The sequence below is a fragment of the Carcharhinus amblyrhynchos genome, chromosome 12, assembly GCF_965287045.1.
Source record: "Carcharhinus amblyrhynchos chromosome 12, sCarAmb.v2.hapA, whole genome shotgun sequence".
Lineage (NCBI taxonomy): Eukaryota > Metazoa > Chordata > Chondrichthyes > Carcharhiniformes > Carcharhinidae > Carcharhinus > Carcharhinus amblyrhynchos.
In genome coordinates, this window is record NC_137335.1 from 61170279 (window position 1) to 61190933 (window position 20655).

General features: G+C 41.6%; 1 protein-coding gene across 5 annotated transcripts in view; it reads right to left on the reverse strand.

The window, feature by feature from the left end:
• Nucleotides 1–20655, reverse strand: part of thada (THADA armadillo repeat containing) — a 425051-nt gene that overhangs the window by 218125 nt on the left and 186271 nt on the right. For all 5 annotated transcript variants that reach the window (XM_080200616.1, XM_080200615.1, XM_080200617.1 and 2 more), the window contains exons 26-27: nt 3713–3802; nt 1107–1238 (exon numbers count right to left, since the gene is read on the reverse strand). In XM_080200616.1, the coding sequence (XP_080056742.1) occupies nt 1107–1238; nt 3713–3802 (222 nt within the window). The remainder of the gene's footprint in view (nt 1–1106; nt 1239–3712; nt 3803–20655) is intronic.

Below are 20655 nucleotides of genomic sequence, written 5' to 3' on the forward strand. Positions count from 1 at the left end.
CATACTATTGTGAACATTCTTATTTTTTTATATGGGATGTGGGTGCCCATCCCTAATCGCCCATGAACTGAGTCACTTGTCAGATCACTTTAGAGGGCAGTTAAACAGTCAACCACATTGCCGTAGGTCTCGAGTCACAAGTAGGCTAGACCAGGTATGAATAGCAGATGTCTTTCGCTAAAGGCATTAGTGAACCAGCTGGGTTTTTACAACAATCAGAATTGTTATGGTGCAAAGGGAGGCCATTTGGACCATAATGTCTCCATTGGCTCTCCAAACAAGCATCATGACTTAGTGTCATTGTTCTGTCTTATCCCCATACCCCTGCACATTGTTTCCATTCAAGTAATCACCTGATGCCCTTTTGAATACCCCGATTGAACCTGCCCCCACAAAACTTCCAGGCAGTGCACTCCAGACCTGAACCAGTGTCTGTGAAAACATTCTCTCACGTCACATTTGCTTCTTTTGCCGAGCATTTTAAACCTGTGTCCTCTCGTTCTTGATCCTTCTACGAGTTTCTCCCTATCTAGTCTGTCCAGCATCCACACCCCCCCATGATTTTGAACACCTCTATCAAGTCTCCACATAGCCTTCTTTTCTCCTTGGAGAACAGTCCCAACCTCTCCATATCTAAAGTTTCTCGTCCCTGGAACCAATCAACAATGTTTTTATGGTCACCATTTTTAATTAATAAAATCAGTTTTTCAATTTCAGATTATTAACTGAATTTAAATTCCACTAGCTGTTGTGGTGGGCTTTGAACCCTTGAGCTTCTGTCATTGTAGGACTTGACTGCATACTTAAAATACAAGACATTCCACTAATACATAATTTCACGATATATCCAATGTTTTCAAGCAACATGGATTAGCACAGGAGCTTTTTCTTTGTATCTGGCACTTAACATTAAACCTGCTCTAAGTTAATTATGACAATTAAGGCTATACCAAAGGTGCACAGTTCTTTGTGCTTGCATCTTGTAATGAACAATTGAAAAGCTAATTAAAATAATTTACATTCACATTAAAAGATCTAAAGCACATTTGATGGTGCATCAATACCAAGCATTTCATTCAAAACTGCAACGATCAGAGATACCTTACCTTATGATGAAGGGCACAAAGGGGGCCAGGCTGAGAGCTGAGCATGTGCCATCCAAGGGGGATGGATATAATCGACCCAAAACAAGCAGCAACAAGAACAGGCTAGGATGCAGCTTCAGCACACCAGAATCACTGCATATATACAATAAGAGAACAAGATCTTTAATCATTAAATATACCAATATTTTATTCTAGCAGGGCATTGATCTACTGTTATCCACTATACGTTTGTTTTATTTGTAGTCGCCTTTTGGAATTTTTAACTTTTGATCATCAAATATTTTGGTTTTTCATACGAAGAAGTGATATTAGGTCAAATTTAACATAGGAGGGCTGACATCCATGGAACACACAGGTCGTGGAAGTACAAAAATGTTTATATTCAGAGCTGGATTTCTGTGACATCACAGACACATCGTGGCCTTTAAAAATGGTGGCTGGGACCTGGAACAGATCACTCCCATTTCCAGCAGATCCCATTTCTGGCAGTCAGGGAAAGTGGGAGGGGTGTGAAGCACATTTATGCTCGGTGCAGAGGACATGCAAATCTGATTTTTGTTCCAGAACCAGCCTCAATCCTTAGTATGTATTACATGACTTTATGGTTGAAACACAAATGTTCTTGAAGGGCGCGTAAGGTATGTAGAACTGTCAGTTATTCAAGTCCCCTAGCCTACAAAACATGAAAAACATACTTGCCTGAGTCTAAGAGAGTAATAAAACAATTGTTCTAAAGGTTTCAATAGACGTCCATTGACATAATCCGAAATGCTATCAACAGAGCACTATTATTGCTTAACTGCTTCCAAAGCCGCTTATGATCACAGTGTGGGAAAAGGGCTATAAGTTCATAATTCGATCGACATATCCAAGAAGTTGTTAAAGGATTAGCTGTCTTTGATCTACTTGGGGGATTCAAAGACAGTGCGTGTGCTTCCATGAATTTGTGTGTTATTTTTATATAATAAAGTTTTTAATAGATACTTTGATCTTTATTTTGTTTCATCTTATCATAGCATCTGAAGTCTGCCCATGGTGGAAACTGAGCAAGTTGGCATGGAGGGTGTAAGGGCAAAGGTTGGGAAGGTGGGAGGGCATCAATTGGCATGTATTTAATAAATTGGCATAGGGGCTATGGAGGTGAGTGGATTTCTTAGGTTGGCAGGGAGGGGCTCACTGATGGCATTTAAAGCCCCATCCGATCTCTGTAACACCTGGATGTTCCATAACGATCCCTATCCCTATTGACCTCACCATTCCTTTTACCCTAGCTAATTTCACATTTCTTTGTGCCGCCACAACAGCCATGCCTTCAGCTATCCAAGTTTTATACTCTGGAATTATTTGACTAAACCTCTCTATACTTCGACCAATTTGCGGGGTTACCCCTGCTAATAATGTGGGTGCATTTACACCACTGGACTCTTTGGCTCCGCATTATTTTTTCTAACTATACCTCTGTGATGCATCTTATGATTTCCTTCTATATAAAAAGGTGCGATGCAAATGCAAAGTATTGCTGTTTTATAAGCGAAATGTCTAATTTCACCAGATATTCTTCATGAGCTAAAATATTTTTCAAAAGTTTTTAAACTTATACAGGAGGATAGCAGCCTGCCACAAACAGAAATGGAAGCGCAACCAAGCACATTAATATTTGGTTGAATGCAATCCATATCTTGGTTCCTTTTTTAAAATGGCAGGTCAAGAAAATCCTATTGCAGAAGAGTACCAATAATGAACCTCACTACAATTTTAACAATTTAGGAGGGGGAGAGAGGGAAAGAAATAAAAAGAGCAGTGATGTAAGTGGTTTCAATTAAGTTAAAACACAGAAGGTACATGTACAATATGACAACAATAAAGCCAAATATCAGAACAGTAACTATAGTTATGAAGAAACATAGAAAAATAGAAGCCCTACAGTACAGAAGGAGGCCATTTGGCCCACTGAGTCTGCACTGACAACAATCCCAACTAGGCCTATCCCCGTAATCCCACATATTCCCACCCTGCTAATACCTCTAACTTGGGACACTAAAGGGCAATTTAGCATGGCAAATGCACCCAACCCACACATCTTTGGACTGTGGAAAGAAACTGCAGCACCCGAAAGAAACCCACACAGACAAGGGGAGAACATGCAACTTCCACACAGACAGTACCCCAAGCCTGTCTGGCCCCTGGAGCTGTCAGTGCTAACCACTGTGACACTGTGCCACCCACTTACTGGACCTAAACATTGGGAAATCAGTGATGAGGTGCTCATAAATTTAAAATTGTTCCTGAGGAGAGGGAGATATTTCTTTTTACATAAGGCTATTGGAATATTAAGCGGGGAAATGACATACTTTAAGAAAAAAAAGATAAGCGCCCAGCAACAATAACAGCTACATGGTTAGAAAGAGAGAGCAGGCAGTGGAGTTGGTATTGCAATGTTCCAGCTGAAATTCATCACAGAAAGAATGGGATCACCTCCTGTATTCTAAAATCTGTGGTCAATGATGGAAACAAAGTGGATTTTGATCAGCTTGTTTTGGACGCAAAAACAATTCAAAGCTATTTTTCCGCAAGTTGTCAACTTTAAACATACTTTAGTTTCTTACCTGTGCATTGTGTTTGCCACTGACTCCAGTTGTTCTAGGAGGAAGGGGTAAAGTGTAGGAAAACGAGTAAAGAATTCTCTACCTGTCATCCTAAATGGAATAAAGTAATATAAAATGAAACACTATTTTTCTGATCATTGCAATTTCCATTAGTGACAATTGTAGGCTACCAATTTACTAATTCAAATTATTAAGTTACTAATTTCCTGGAGCAGCAATCTTGTAAATTTTCTAAAGTCTAACAGTTTTGATTTCAACAAAGTGAAAGCTAAATATATGTTGCAATTATGGGGAGTACTGCCAAATACTTTTCAAAAATTGAATGTATCAAAAAATTCACATAGTCAGCCATCAAATCGTTTGTCTTAGATCACAAATTACACATCTTGGGAAGATCTTATTTTTCCAATAAAAATTAATTTAGCACAAGACATCAAGGGCAAATGAATATTTTAATAGGCCATAAATTTGTTTGAAGGGCAACAATACACAAAACTGCCCATGTCAGGCACTTCACCCAACAACAATGACACACAGTAACTGACATTCTGTCTTCCCTGTTGTAGGTAAAAGTGGTCCACAAGGACAGGGCTTAAAGAACCAGTGGAGATGTGAAGAACTAGCATGGCATCATTAATTCAACACCACAGAGGAGATGGCGCTTAGGATTATGGATGTTAATATCACAGGGCCAGTGACTCTAAGTTGCTACCATAGGCACCTTCTTCATTCATTCATTCATTGCCCTCAACCTGAAAGGTGTCATGAAATAAAAATTGCAGATAGAGTGACTATGGGCTTCAGTCTTCCCTTATGCTTTAAAACACTCAAGATTTACTATCTGGTCAGGCACTGCAGCTTCAAAGAAATGACAAGAGAAAGAGCAGACCTCTACTGGAGAAGGGCTGTCACTTGACCTTGCAGCCACCTGCTAAGATACTGGCACTCCATGTGCCTTACAGGTCAATTTAGTATCAGGATGTGCATGTGATGAGTCATGGCGAACGAAATATCTGTAGCAAGGCTACAGAAATAGATCAGTTTCTGTGCAAACTCCCAGAAGAACGATATCATATTCCAGTTCTGCAGGAGGACTCTGAGACAAGCATCACGAAAAAGCTGATGACAATGCTTGGTGCTCTGGTCCTCTTGCAAGCCTTCAGTCTCTGACTAGAAGCCTGGAAAGAGTCTGGTTCCACCATGGCAAGAGTTGCAGTCCATCCTTTCCACTGTAGAAGTAGTGGGCACCATCATGGCAGCAATGCTAGACCAACCCATGATTAAGCATCTTCCCCATCTCCATCAACTGGTGGTATAGTGGTTAGCACTGCTGCCTCAGAGCGCCAGGGGCCCAGGTTCATTCCTAGCCTCTGGTGGACTGTCTGTGTGGAGTTTGCACATAGGTTTCCTCCCACACTCCAAAGATATGGTTAGCTGGCTTGGCCATGTTGAATTGCCTCTTAGCACCAGGGAGATTAGTAAGGAAATAACATGGGTTACTGGGATAGGGCCAGGGTGCGATTGTTGTCGGTGCAGCTTGATTGGCTGAATTGCCCCCTTCTGCACAGTAGGGATTTTATAGTATTGACGACTGTTTTGGTTTCTCTTGCAGTACAGACAGAGGCCTCTCTGTGCCTCAAATGTTTTTCAGTGGAAGGTTAGACAGAGGTAATGACTTCTCTGAATATTACCATTCAGTCTCAGACTTCTGCCATTGTGCATCTGGATCTATGTTCAATGGAGTATACAGACACTCTTAGCAGCCCAACAATTTTGGGCCCAAGACTTTGAATATTATGGAGGTGCCACCCATCAGAGTGACAGTGGCACCATGGAGCATGAAGTGGTGCTGGATTAGGGTGATCCACGCTGGATGTCTGGCCAAGCGCATCTCCTAGTGCCGAATTTCCAGCACCCTCAGCTCTGCACTGAAAAATCGGTGCACAGCCACATAATGCTTCATTTAAATATGATTTCAATGGCATCAGTGGGCCTGGGACTGAAATCTCCGGGCCCCTGGACTCACCCCCACCCCCCCCCCCCCCCAACTCCCGGGATTACTATAGCTCCCCACTTGCGGGGAGCTAGCGGCCTAACATGCTGGAGCAAAGAAAGGGCAATTGGGGCCCTCCACAGGGTCAGGCTGCGTGCATTAGTACCTTGGCAATGGCAGCCTGGGCCCTCCATTATATGAATATCCTATTCATATGGAGCACAATGGGTGTCTAAGGAGTGTTACAATAAGACTGTAATACAATTGATTTCATTTGCTAGATAAGCTAACAGCAAACATCAGAATTCTTAGAATGCAATAGCACCTGGAATACATTCTATTATATTTCCCATGTTAGTTCAGCTGGCTGGATGGCTAGAGTATGATGCAGAATGATGGAAGTTATGGCTCAATGAGTGATAAAATTACCTACCCATAACTTTGCTTTGCTGGGAAATAACTGCCAGTTTCTAAAATGACAGTACCAAAATGACCTTGATATATACTTGAAGTTCCAAACCAAAATCAAAAGATCTATTAAAAGCATTTCACTCACCAAAATATTTGCATTATAAAATCTGTATTTTTGCTGTGCAGAAAAGGCAAGATTACTCTTTCAGGTATGAATCCTTTCAATTCAACTGAATCACTAGTTTCCTATTATTTATTTGGCACAACTAGAATAGGAAAAATAGAACGCAGATACGACTTTGGATCATTGTTGGGTGCAAACAGATGAAACTAATAATGTAATTTTCTACCATCATTTATGACTCTTTTTGACTAGTGTACCCAGCCTCAATCATGTTCAGTTACCTTGGATGTTGATGCTTATCAAAATAAATATTACAAAATCATCCACTCTAATTTAGTGAATCTAATCATTCTGATGTTATCAGCAGGAGCACAAAATTCTTTGCAGCATGTTGTTCACATCTCAAACCTATAAAATCATAGTGGTTGGGTGGTACAGTGGCACAGTGGTTAGCACTGCTGCCTCACAGTTCCAGGGACCCGGGTTTGATTCCCAGCTTGAGTCACTGTGTGGAGTTTGCACACTCTCCCCATGTCTGCAGGGGTTTCCTCTGGCTGCTCCAGTTTCCTCCCACAGTCCAAAGATGTGTGGGTTGGGTGCAGTGGCCATGCTAAATTGCCCCCTAGTGTCAGGGAGATTAGCAGGTAAAATACATGGGGTTACAGGGATAGGGCCTGGGTGGATTGTTGTCGATGTAGACTCGATGGGTCAAATGACCTCTTTCTACACTGTAGGGATTCTATGATTCTACACTGAAACAAGTGCTCTCCAGTTTTGTTTGTCTCGCAAATACAATTCTCAAGTCAGTCAGTAGCTAATTTAAGGATCGTTTTGCTCCACAAGTTCTCAGCCGACGACTAGGCACTGCTTTAAGACAGAGAGAATATTCTTTGTTGAAGGTACTTAGGATTCATGCTCTTTTTCAAACCATCAGCAACATGTTATAACAGGAACAATTTATAAGAGAAAAATGTATTTTGAATCATAGGAAATCATTTTTCATAGATCTAGATATCATATTCTAATTACAACCATCTTAAATTCAACGAAAGTAACTGCTCCATTGACTTGAGCCTGCTGACCTTATTTTGCATAACTGATAAGTAACTTAGGCATAGTAACCTAACTTTGCAACCAAAAAAAGGTGAGATGACATTAAAACTATGAAAGACTAATTGTTATAAAAGTTAAATATTCTGATCTTAGGAGATTTTTAGTCGCAACATCTTAAGTTCATTCTAAGAAACAATAGTATTTGGACTTCTGAGTTGGAGTAGCTATTGAAGACAGTCTATCCTCACAAGCCAACTTACACTGGTAAAAGCACATCAAAGACACCAAAGAATTGAAAGATCCACAGGTTCACAAGGTAAGTGTTATTCTGACCTGGCATGTCAGCACAATTTGCAAATGTGGCTACTCAGTGCTCTGTGTGCTAAACATAACGAAACTATGCCAATGAAAAAGGGCCAATGAAAGCCGATGGTATTTCCTGCAGAGCCAGGAGCAGCAGAAGCAACGTGGTGAGTAGGAGCAGTGGTGAGAGAGAAGCAGCCAGTAAAGGGGTGAGTGAAATTTGGCAACCTTACTGTGGTTGAACAGTGGAAGATTGTTTCCGCTGCTGGAAGAATGGGGGATGGAACCAGAGGATTCTCACTAAAAGGATCAAGAGAAAACAAAGACTTTAGCTCAGCAGGTTTTTAAATCAAGGGATACTTTATCACAAGCAGCCTCTGAGACAGGGACTAGAAAACAATTTAAAAGGGAATTGGTTAAAGTACTTAAAACTGAGGAATATAAAAAGATCAGGGAAATTGGTTTACAGGACAGGAAGCAGCAGTCACCAGGCATCAAGTGTCAACCTCACATTTTCTAACTCCCTTTACTGAATTCAAGCCCAGAGGATGGTTTGGAAGTGTTGGTGGATGTAAAACCGAAGCAAGATTATCTTCCAGTTCAGAATTGCCATCTTCATACAGGATTGGAGTCCAAAATGGAGTCCAAAGAGATGGCATGAGAAATGGGGACTATTAAAAATTGCACTGACTCAGGTGCCTGATTGCGCATTGCGTGGTGCATGCCATATTTCGAATGAGAATATTAATAACAGCTTGCATTTATATTGCACCTTAGGTAGTAAAGTTTCCCAAGGTGCCTTATAGCAGCATTGTTAGTCAACATTTGCCACCAAGCCGCATAAGAAATTCTTAGCTCAGGTGACTAAAAGCTTGGACAATGAGATAGTATTTAAGATCATCTTAAAGGAGGAGAAAGAAGTCGAGGATTAGAGAGATTTAGTGAAGGAATTCTAGAGTTTAGAGCCAAGGCAACTGAAAACTGGAGGCACAGGAAATTAGGGATACAAAGGAGACCAAAGTTGGAGGAATGTAGACTTCCCCAAGGGTTGTCGGACTAGAGAAGGTTATAGTTACAGGACTTATTACTGATGGTCCATATGCAACTGGCAGTAATATATCAGTAAGTTATTGTATTCCTGATGGTTAAGAGTAGAATATGTGCACCACTAAGACTGTCACTCCTGGATGGATATATCCCAAGAAATTTCATCATATTAGCCCCCACTTCCAAAGGTTTAGACCAGTTAAATAAACTGTCCTCTTCATCTCCAATTTCTTTGCAACTGACTTACGTATTCAAAGCAAATGTAAATAAATACAATTGTACAGCCCAATGATTTTTCTCTTAGGTGGCTCAAATCTGCATCCAGGTTAATCCTCAATTCTTGGACATGTTAGAGCAGTTGGAAATGCTAAATGTTACCAGTATCACTGTTTTTTATTGGAACAATTTCAGTTAGTTGCTAATCTTACTATTACTAGTGGAATCAAAGTTCCTCCTGCCCAGAGTTCCTTCTGCAAATCCCTCTTCTTACCCACACCCGGATTCCCTTTGCCAGCTTGTGGTAACCAGAACCAGCAGCTGCTGATGAAAAACCACATGCAAAGGTGCTGAACTACATGAGATCTAACCTTCTTAAAGTAAATGCCATAATCTTTTAAGGTGTCATGTGATCAAAGCTCAAAGACTATCTTTAACCAGAGTTTGCAATCCTGGTAAAAAATGATTTTATAATTGTGCAGGACCATCTAGTGGTCAAAGGTAGGATAGCTAGGCAAAAGCCATGGCCAGGAAATTAGACACAGCCATTTTATGGGTGCTAAAGGAGTACTTAACCCTATAGTACATAGTGGACAGGACAGGAAGCACAAGTTGATTATGAATCGGAGATATTAACTGGCATGAGCAAGCAAGTAGACATCCAAAACCCACACCTGAAATATACATGTCATTTGCATATGCAAATAAGAGGCCTTGTATTAGACTAGGTCATTCTAAATGCAGCTGATGACAGGCTGGCTATGTTTAGGAAAACCGGATCGCTATACATCCTCACCATTGGCACTTAAATGACACCATTGTAGGCCACCACGGGAAAAATAAGTTATTCAAATATTTAAAATATGTTTTATTTAATGAAGAAGCAAGAGGGAAAGTAGTAGTTCCACATTCAAACTGCAGGCTGTTCTGGGCCACTACTCCACTCCCCCACACTCAGGACATCAAATCTTAACCCCCCACTGATCCTAGCCTCAACCAGCTCTCTCTGTTTGCTGCCTCCATTCACTCTCCAATCAGCCCCTTCTCATTTCAACCCCTCCTGATTAACGCCCCATCTTGTAAAAATAAAACACAAGTACAGTGGAACAAAAGGCTTTTCCAATAGCCTTGTGAGGAAAAACACAACTCAATGTTACGGCGGGTGGCATGGTAGTGCAGTAGTTCAGGGTGGCACGGTAGCACAGTGGTTAGCACTGCTGCTTCACAGCTCCAGGGACCTGGGTTCAATTATCGGCTCGGGTCACTGTCTGTGTGGAGTTTGCACATTCTCCTCGTGTCTGCTGGGTTTCCTCCGGGTGCTCCGGTTTCCTCCCACAGTCCAAAGATGTGCGGGTTAGGTTGATTGGCCATGCTAAGATTGCCCCTTAGTGTCCTGAGATGCTTAGGTTAGAGGGATTAGCGGGTAAAATATTTCGGGATATGGGGGTAAGGCCTGGATGGGATTGTGGTTGGTGCAGATTCGATGGGCCGAAGGGCCTCTTTCTGCACTGTATGGTTCTATGATTCTATGATATGAATGTTACAGCATAATACTATACAGACACAAGGATTTGTGATCTTTGTCAAGTTAGCAGGTCTCAGCCAGCACAGTAATTGGGCCTCGTCAATCAGCTGCAGTGTTCCTGGATTAGGCAGAAGTGAAGCAAAAATCCAGAGATCCTGCACCAGATTGGTCACCAGTCTAGCAAACTGTGAAGTCAACATATATGGATACAGTTGCAAATGCGCTGAGCTATTATGCCCACTGCAAGTGAGTAACCCAATATCCAATGGCTAGGTTCAAAGACAAGAATAGTCATTTTGATTAGGCACTGAAGAATTACTGGCATACATGGGGCTGAAGGAAGCAAATGTCACAGCTTTTAAGAGGGAAATAAAGTGGCAACAAAATGGCAAAACTCTTGTCATTTCAAGCAAAATACTGTACATAAAATCTTAATCTTATAATAATAACAATAGGTACAATGAAGGATAAACACCAGAAAGCTCAATGAATTAAACCAAGGTTCCATCTGAATACTCAGGTGGATGTAAAAGATCCCACAATATTATTTCAAAGAAGAGTAGGGAATGAATCCAGATGTTCTGATCAATACTGATTCGTCTATCAATATCACAACAACAGATGATCTGGTCCTTATCACATCACTGTTTGTGGCAGTTTACTGTGTGCGTATCAGCTGCCATGTTTCCTACATCATAACACTAACCACACTTCAAAAATGTTTAATTATCTGTGAAGCACTTTGAAACATCCAGTGATCATGAAAAATACTATACAAATGCAACTCTTTCTTTAAGTGGTTCAGAGTACAAACTTATTCCACTTTTCAGCTTAATAATTGCAACTTTATTTAAAATAATGACATACACAGAGATCTGCTAAGGAAAGTGATGCAGAACATCATTCATTGAAGAGCAATGATTCATAAAGTTATTGAATAAAACATCAAGCGGATGAATGAATTTAGCTTTTCCCTAATTTGTAGGCATTCTGCTTTTCGTCAACTAAACAGAATTTTTTTTTTATAACTTATAGTTTTTGAGCCAAGAAAACACTAACACACCTAGATTAGCTTTGTTTCCTGTTGAAAATTGTGTAATCTTTCCTTACCTTGTGATGCAAGGGAGCAGAAATTATGCAAGTATACCAGTCCATAAATGACAGGGAGAGAAAGTCAGATGAAAAATACTTTAGTTAAAACAATTTAAAATAATCAGACCATGTAGTATTCTTGCAAAGTGATTCTTAAAAAAGTAATTGTGTAGCTTTCAATTACACAACTTAAGTTAACACAAGTGAAGAAACTTTGGTTGAAAAGAGAACTCAAATGCATACTGCCCTCTCCATCAACATACCAAAACATCTCTGTTTAAGGCATTCTTTTAAAAGCATTTTGCCTTTAAATGGTACAGAAACACAATGTCAATTGGGCATTTTGTATCAGGGTGCCGAACATTCAGTTGTTCAACAGCCCAATGATGATTTTTAACTTTAAAAAACTAATCACCGTGGATCAGCCGAGATTTCTTTTCTTATTGTGACAGAAATATTGAACAAACCATTGAGACTGACTGAATTGGTAACATTATTAAATTAACAAAACTTCTTAGCTCTGAAGGTTGAACTTCTGCCCCAGCAAAACAAAACATTAGTACATTCCCAAAAGTCTGACATTCAGGTATATAAATGCATGTTTTTCTTTCTTTTAAGTGGTTCAAAGTACAAAACCGTTCCACCTTTCAGCTCAATAATTTCAACTTTATTTAAAATGATAATATACACAGAGATCTGCTAAGGCAAGCAACACAGAACACCATTCATTGAAGAGCAGTAATTCATAAACTTTTGAATAAAACATCAAGCAGATGAATGAGCTTAGCTTTTCCCCCCATTTGTGGACATTCTGCTTTTCAACAACTAAATGGAACTGTTTTTACAACTTAGAAGGTTTTAGAGACAAGAAAACACTGATATGCACACAGTAACCTGCCACATTCAACATGCCTTTACTATCTGTCTCAAATTTTTGTATTTTAGTAATAGCCTGGTAGTTGTTTTACTCGACTGGAGGGTGGGGGGAATGTTACAAAACAAATGTACTTGTCTAACTTCATCATAGACAAAATTCAATATTACTGAAATCGACAGCAGCCCAAACTTCCAGCAGTGTCAACTGGCATCCTTCCATCTGCAAGAGATGATGAGAACGCAGCCTCAGAATTTCGTGAGGTCAAGATGAGATCCGAAGAACTTCTTTGAATGGCTGAACAAGCTAATTCTGGAAGGGCAACGTTTGCTACAAATGCTACACAGAAAGTTGTCCATTGCCGATGGTGCAGTGTGATCTTCACTGATCTTAGACATCAGCACTAAGCACAAGCTTTGATAGTGGCAAGTCCTGCCCAAAGCTGGTGTCACCAATTGTAAGGTTATCAGCTAGGGTATTCCTCTTGTGATTGGTGTTAAAGACTTACATAAATCTTTTGATAGATCCTTGATTGGTATCTTGCTGCAAAGCATATTCTTAGGATGTAGCCACCTTCTATCTTGTGCACATGCCTAAGCTAGTAAAGCCATCTTTGTACTATGTTTGTTTGCCTGGCATGTTCGCCTGAGAAAGGATTGCTTCATTGACTGCTGCATTGATAACTGTCTTTCTATGTGATGCCAAGGATCCATTATAGACACTGGAAATGCAAGTTTTTGTGCCTTTTTTTTGGATGTGTAAGTTGTCCAGGCTTCACCGTCATATAGCAATGTTCTAAGGACATAGGCTTTATCGCTAAGCATCTTGGAACTGTAACTCAAGTTTACTGTTTTCCCATGGCCATTTTGTTAGTTGGCCAAAGTTGGGTTTTCCAATTCACGTGCTGAACTCTTTGTCAAGAGACAGTTTACCTATCACCTTAGGTCCAAGGTGGCAGAACTTACTGACTGCTTCAAGTGGTGTATTGTTGAGTCTGATTACAGCTGGAGACAAAATACCCTGTCCCATAATTACAGTTTTCTGGACACTAATGGTGAGGAACAGCACGACACAAGAATGGGTCAGATGATCCATGAGTCTTTGGAACTGGTCTTTTGTTTGGGCAACTGGTACAACAGACACTCTCTGATCAGGATATGCCGCACTTTTGCCTTGGCTTTCAGTTTTCATAGGTTGAGGAATCTTCCACCTGATCATGGCCAGTACATTCCTTCCATGTCGACAGGGTAAGCATGTGTCAATAGGACAGGAAAAAGAATATGAAACAGAATAGAGACTAACACACTGTCCTGTTTCACCCATTCTTGATCTAAAAGCAGTCAGGGACTGAATGGTGCCATGCGTGTTATCATGAAGGGACCATAATCATGAAAGGGCCATATATGACCAAGATTGGGAGATTAATGATTTTCTCTAGCATCTGGTAGACTGATGCACTGCCATACGTACACTCTCAATATCTCTCTCCAACAGCACTGATTCATCCCATCTCAAAGCTATCCTTGTCCCCAGTTTTATTTATTCTTCGTCTCATGCGGCGTTCTAATAAGAAACTTAATTTCTTCCTTTCAAGTGTTAAGGAGCACAAGCTCCAACAACTCATCTATACCAATGCCCATCGAAGACCCTTCATCCCTTTCTGTCCATCAGACTCCAGTCATTCTAATGACAGCCCTTGCCATGGATTCAATATATCCTGACCTTCCCCTCTCTGCAGCTGAACTTGCTGTTCTCAGCGAAATACACAGTTTCATAGTCTAACGCCCCCCACTTCAATGATATTTGGGCTCAACACGATGCTGAACTATTCTTTCACTGCCTCTGTCTCTGTGCTCACTTTCTTAAGCAGAAGTCCTCACTCCATTTAATAAAGCCTTTCAGCTGCCTCCAGTATGGTGTCTTCACTTGTACCCCTCTCTTTGGCCGCTTATCCGCTCTTGATCATTGAGAACTTTTGGTATGACATCAGACATCTCAATTTTTCTGCTCCTTTCACTCACTAGTCTGCCACCTTCTGAACTTGCTGCACTCTGCTCTCTCAGATCCAACCCTGGCTTTGTCATCAAACCTACCAACAAAGTTGGGGTGATTGTTGTCTGGCTTCCTGATCTCTACCTCGCAGAGGTTGAGCGTCAACTCTCAGACCGCACTACCTTCCCCTGGACCGTAATTCCACCACTGAGCATTAAGCCACTATTTCCAGGACTGTCACTGATTTCATCTCCTCTGGAGATCTTGCCTCCACAGCTTCCAACGCCATAGTCTCCCATCTATTTTCTTCCCAAAATCCATGTACAGAACTGCCCTGGTAAACTCATTGTGTCAGTCAGTTCCTGCCCAACTGAACCCATGTCTTCCTATCTTGACTACATCTTCTCTCCTTTTGTCCAGTCTCTTCCAACATAGAACACTACAATGCAGAAGCAGGCCCTTCGGCCCATCGAGTCTGCACCGACCACAATTCCACCCAGACCCTATCCACATATCCCTACACATTTACCCGCTAATCCCTCTAACCTACACATACATCCACAATTCCTCTGATGTCCTACATCATGGCAATAACTTCCAGTTCCCAGGACACTCCTCTTTCCCATGGATGCCCAATCCCGCTATACCTCCATTTCCCAATAGGATGGTCTAAGAGCTCTCTGCTTCTTCCTTGAAGAGGTCCGAACAATCCCCATCCACCACAACTCTCCTCCATCTGGCTGAACTTGTCATCTCATTGAACAATTTTTCCTTTAACTTGCCTCACCTTCTCCAAATAAAAGGTGTGGTTATTGATACCTGTATAGTTCCTGGTTTTGCCTGTCCCTTAATGGGGTAGGTGGAACATTCCTTGTTTGAGTTCTGCTCCGCCGCATCCCACAAATCTTTTATTAATACAATGACGACTGGTGCATGGCACCTCCCTACTCAATTGCAGAAGATGTAACATCTGCCCCTTACCTCTTCACCATCCAAGGGCCTAAACACTCTTTTCAACTGAAACAGCACTTCACATGCACTTTGTTCAATCTAGTTTATTGCACTCACTGCTCCCAGTATGGTCTACTCTACATTAAGAACATAAGAACTAGGTGGGGGAGTAGGCCACTTGGCCCTTCGAACCTGCTCTGCCATTCAATAAGATCATGGCTGATCATTCCATGGACTCAGCTCCATTTACCAGTCGATTCAACGTAACCCTTAATTCCTTCACAGTTCAAAAATCTATCTACCTTTGCCTTAAAGACATTCAACGAGGCAGCGTCAACTGCTTCACTGGGCAGGGAATTCCACAGATTCACAACCCTTTGGGTGGAGAAGTTCCTCCTCAACTCAGTCCTAAATCTGCTCCCCCTTATTTTGAGGTTATACCCCCTAGTTCTGGTTTCACCTGCCAGTGGAAACAACCACCCTGCTTCTATCTTATTTATTCCCTTCATAATTTTATATGTTTCTATAAGATCCCCCATCATTCATCTAAATTCCAAGTATAGTCCCAGTCTATTCAGTCTCCCCTCATAAGCCAACCTTTTCAACTCCAGAATCAACCTAATAAATCTCCTCTGCACCAACTCCAGTGCCTGTATATCCTTTCTCAAGTAAAGAATTGGAGAGACTAAACGCAGATTGGGTGACTACTTTTCAGATCATCTTCAATCTGTCCGCAATCAGGGCCGAGACTTCTGTCACTTGCCATTTCAACACACCAACCTGCTGTTATGTCCACATGCCCGTCCTTGGCCTGCTGCAATGTTCCAGTGAAGCCCAACAGAAACTGGAGGAACAACACATCTTCCAATTACAGCCCTGCAGACTTAACACCAAGTTCAACAACTTCATACTGTAAACTTGCTCCTCCACCTTCACCCCTTTTTTTATTTATATCAATTTATTTTCATTTCTTCCACTGATTGAATTTTCCATCCTCTTTTCTAAACCCCACTTACCACTGTCCCCCTTTCTCCCCCACCCAACCTTGACTGCTGAAGTGTTCCCCAATAGGAAGGGAACACTCCTGTCTGGTGATGGTCAAGTGGTGTCTATTCATCTGTTGTCATGGCATCTGCACAGTCTCACCAATGTACCATGCCTCGGGATATCCTTTCCTGCAGTGTTTCAGGTAGACAACGTTGGCTGAGTTGCAACAGTATGTATCATGTACCTGGTGGATGGTGTTCTTACATGAGATGATGGCACCTGTGTTGATGATCCGACACGTCTTGAAGAGATTGCTGTGGCAGGGTTGTGTAGTGTCATGGTCACTGTTCTCCTGAAGGCTGGGTCGTTTGCTGCGTACGATGGACTCTTTGAGATTGCATGGTTGTTTGAAGTCGAGTAGTGAGGGTGTGGGGATGGCCTTGGCAAGATTTTTGTCTTCATTGATGACATGTTGAAGGCTCCGGATAAGATGTTGTGGCTTCTCCACTCCAGGGAAGTACTGTCCGCTGTATCCCATGTCTGTCTTCTGAGGAGATCGGTGTGGTTTTTCGCTGTGGCGCATCGGAACTGTCAATCAATGAGTCGAGTGGCATATCCTGTTCTTCTGAGGGCTCTTTCAGTGTCTGTATATGTCTGTTGCAATCCTCCTCATCTGAGCAGATCCTGTGTATACGGAGGGCTTGTCCGTAGGGTACGGTTTCTTTAAAGTGTTTAGGGTGGAAGCTGAAGAGCTGGACCATCATGAGGTTATCCATAGGCTTGCGGTACAGTGAAGTGCTGAGGTGACCGTCTTTGATGGAGATGTGTGTGTCCAAGAACGCAACCGATTCTGGAGAATACTCCAGTTTTTTCACAGATTCAGTACTTAGAATTTTTTTGGGAGAATTTCACCCCATATGGTGATGTCTATCCTGGAAGGTGTTAGTAACACAAAGTCCACACTGTGTACAAAGTTCTTAGTAACCGCTGCCCATCTTCATTCATCTTGCCAAAGCCATAATGACCAAGACATGCTTACAGTGAAACTCCATCTGATCCAGTTCTCACGTTAAAATTCCCAGGAGAATTAACTTATCTCCATGTGATAGATGTTCCATGTGTGTAGCAGGAGTGATCTTTTACTTTGGCACTGGTGTGGAAGATTGGTGCATAAGCACAGATAAAGGTGGCAAAAGTAGATGCAAAGCCAGGTGTTTAGAGGCCACAACAGCAACCCAATTACCTGTGTCAATCTGTTCTTGGCAGCAAAGCCCACACCATGCTCTTGGTTGTCATGTGGACTTTTGCCATGCCCAGTGAAAGATACAAGTAGCCTCACAATGTCAGCCAATCAGGTCTCTTGGAGAATAGCAACATTTATGTTGAGTTTGCCCAGTTCACAGCTGATTAACACCATCTTACGTACATTCTCTGTTGAGTGCAAGCCCTGATGCATGCCAGAACACAGAGGGATGTGGGTGTCTTAGTGCATGAATCACAAAGTATAGCAAGTAATTAGGAAAGAGCACAGGACATTATCATTTATCATGAGGAGAATTGAATACTAAAGTAGGGAGGTTGTGCTTCAGTTGTGCAGGGCACTGGTGAGACTGCATTTTGAGTACTGTGGTCCATCATCTAAGAAAGGATATAAATGTATAGGAAGCAGATCTGAGAAGGTTGACCAGATTAATACCTGGTATGGGTGGATTGTCTTATGAGGAAAGGTTGGACAGGCTAGGCTTGTATCTGTTGGAATTTAGAAGAGGAAGCGGTAATTTGATTGAGATACAGATCCTGAGCAGTCTTGACAAGGTTAACGTGAAGAGGATGATTTCTCCTGTGGGCGAGTCTGGAACTTGGGGTCACTGTTCAGGGACAAGTGGTTGCCCAATTAAAATGGAAATAAAGCAATTTTATTTTCTCTCAGGGTACTGAGAATCTTTAGAACTCACTTCCTGAAAAGACATTTGATGTAGGCTCCTTGAATATTTTTAAAGCAAACGTGACTAGATCTATGTTAAGCAAGGGAATGATTGGTTATTGAGAGTAGGTGGGATGCAGACTTGAGATTACTATCAGATCAGCCATGGATTACCAACCACTGATAGGCCTCCCCTCTACTGCCTTTGACACCCCAGAGCCAGACCCACACATAGCTGGAACTTTGTTGATGGATGTCAGAGAATGTCCACATGCCAGTGGTTCACCATAGCACATCACTAAAGCCATGGTTCCTCCAAGATCCCTTGGAGTTCAGCCTAGTGCCATAAGATGCCTAGTTGCCATGTGTAGCTGCAAGGCTGAACTACAGGGGGTCTTGGTGAAAGTAGGAGAAACTTACACACTTGGCTTCTTTGCAGTTAGCTAGCCATAGAACCCCTACAGTGCAGGAGGCGGCTATTTGGCTTCAATCCTCCAGAACAACAGCTTACTCTGCCCTATTCCAGTAACTCCACGCAATTAGCATGGCTAATCCACTCAACTATACACCTTTGAACATGAAGGGTTAATTTAGCATGGTCAAGCCACCTAACCTGCACATCTCTGCAGCCAGTGGCAGCGGTTCATACTTCTGCACTTGGTGTATGACATCACTCTGTATTAAATCACTGACACATGCGTCTGATTGTGGTAACATTGATTTACAGAATATAATTCAGCTAGCAAACAAATTTTAAACTGAAACAATTATTCTGGTCTATTCCTCAAAATGTGTCCTGTTTTTAAACCATACAAGCGGCTACAATTTTTTTAAATAGCAGTCCATACATTATTACTTTCCCTCTTTTAATTATCAGCAAACTTCCAGTGACTTTGCTTATTGTATGTGTTGTTTTCATATGTGTTGTTAGGTTTGCCTCTCATTTTTATTTTATGTTTTTCAATGCCACTTTGCAGCCTTTAGTCCCTGTGTCTTTTGTGCTACTATCACTGCTGTGTTATTTTGCCAGTCCTTTCTTGTAAGCTTTTCCATTATCTGCCACTTTCTTTTGTTGAAAGGAGGTGTAGCCATAGGTTCCTGGTTAGTTTGGATAGTGGTTAGGAGAGTGATCCAGAAATGGCTACAAGAAACTCTGGAGTTATAGGTTTAACAGAGGAATGAGGGGAGTCTGATCTGTGTCTGGAGCCAGCATAAAACCACATTAAGTATTGGCCCTCTAATCACTTCGTCTTGCATATCTTGTCAAGTACCCTCTGCCCATGTCATCACCTGCATTCCAAACATGCACTGCCTATGTTTATCTCTCACTTCTCTGCAGGTCCTTGTTTTTACATCATACCCCTTGACTGCATCCAGTCATTCCTCCCATCCCTTCCCTTTTCTTTTCCCCCTTGTTTTTGCTTGCTCCCTTTACACATTGTTTTTCCCTTCCCCTCACCAATAATCCTGAAACCATTCCAAACTTTTTCATTAATTGGCCTTTCTCTCATTCCCAATCTTGCTCCTCAGCTTTATATCTTCATTGTCTTGCTCAAAATTTCTTTTGCCCTCACCCAAACCACCCAACTTTTACCTCCTTCTCAGTGTCCCTATTTGCACCACCAACATGACCCAAATGTCTTCTGATAGAAGCGCCACACTGTACAGACTTTCTGAAATTGAACGTTGGGCACCAGTTATTAAGCAGCCAAGCCAGTAAATATAGGCATGATTGAAGATTGGTGGGGAGATGTTGGGTGGGGAGGGTTGCTTATGAAAAGCAGACAGTAGGCTCAGCTCCTTGTGAAGCAGGTATGCATGGCACCACTGACAAAAAGCACAGAGGAAGTATTAAGCAAAGGAACTCCTTACCAAGAGTTGGTAAAAGAAGAAAAAAATCACAAATGAAAGTACAAATTAAAATAACCAAACTGAGAGAGTGGAAATCCAATTTTGAGGTTCAGCAGCATCATCTGATTCCAGCAGATCTGACAATTAAGTGGTTAAGTACACCAACTGTCCCTATCAAAATTAATACCCAAGCAAAATAAATAACGGATTGCCTGTATTCATGGATACATTAAGTTGAAAACTAATGGTGTCTCTTTCTTATCTGTCAGCTTCCATTTTACTATTTCTTGTTATGTCACTCTTCAATGTGTATCTCTTTAGACCTCATCTTTTTTCCTTATACCTGTCCCTTTCCTCTCTCTTTCAAAAAGGGTGATGTGACGGGCAAGAGCTGCCAATGACTACAGACCCCTTTTTCTATAGGTGTCAAAAATGCAGCCTTCATTCATCAGCAGTAACTTTTCTAATCCCTTGCTCATCTTTCCCTCACCTAAGAGACTAAGTTTGAAAGATCAACAGTGCCATCTAGTGCTTGGGGTACTCAAAAGCAAGTATACACCTAGTTAAAAGTAAACGGCCTTACATCCACATGTAGGATTT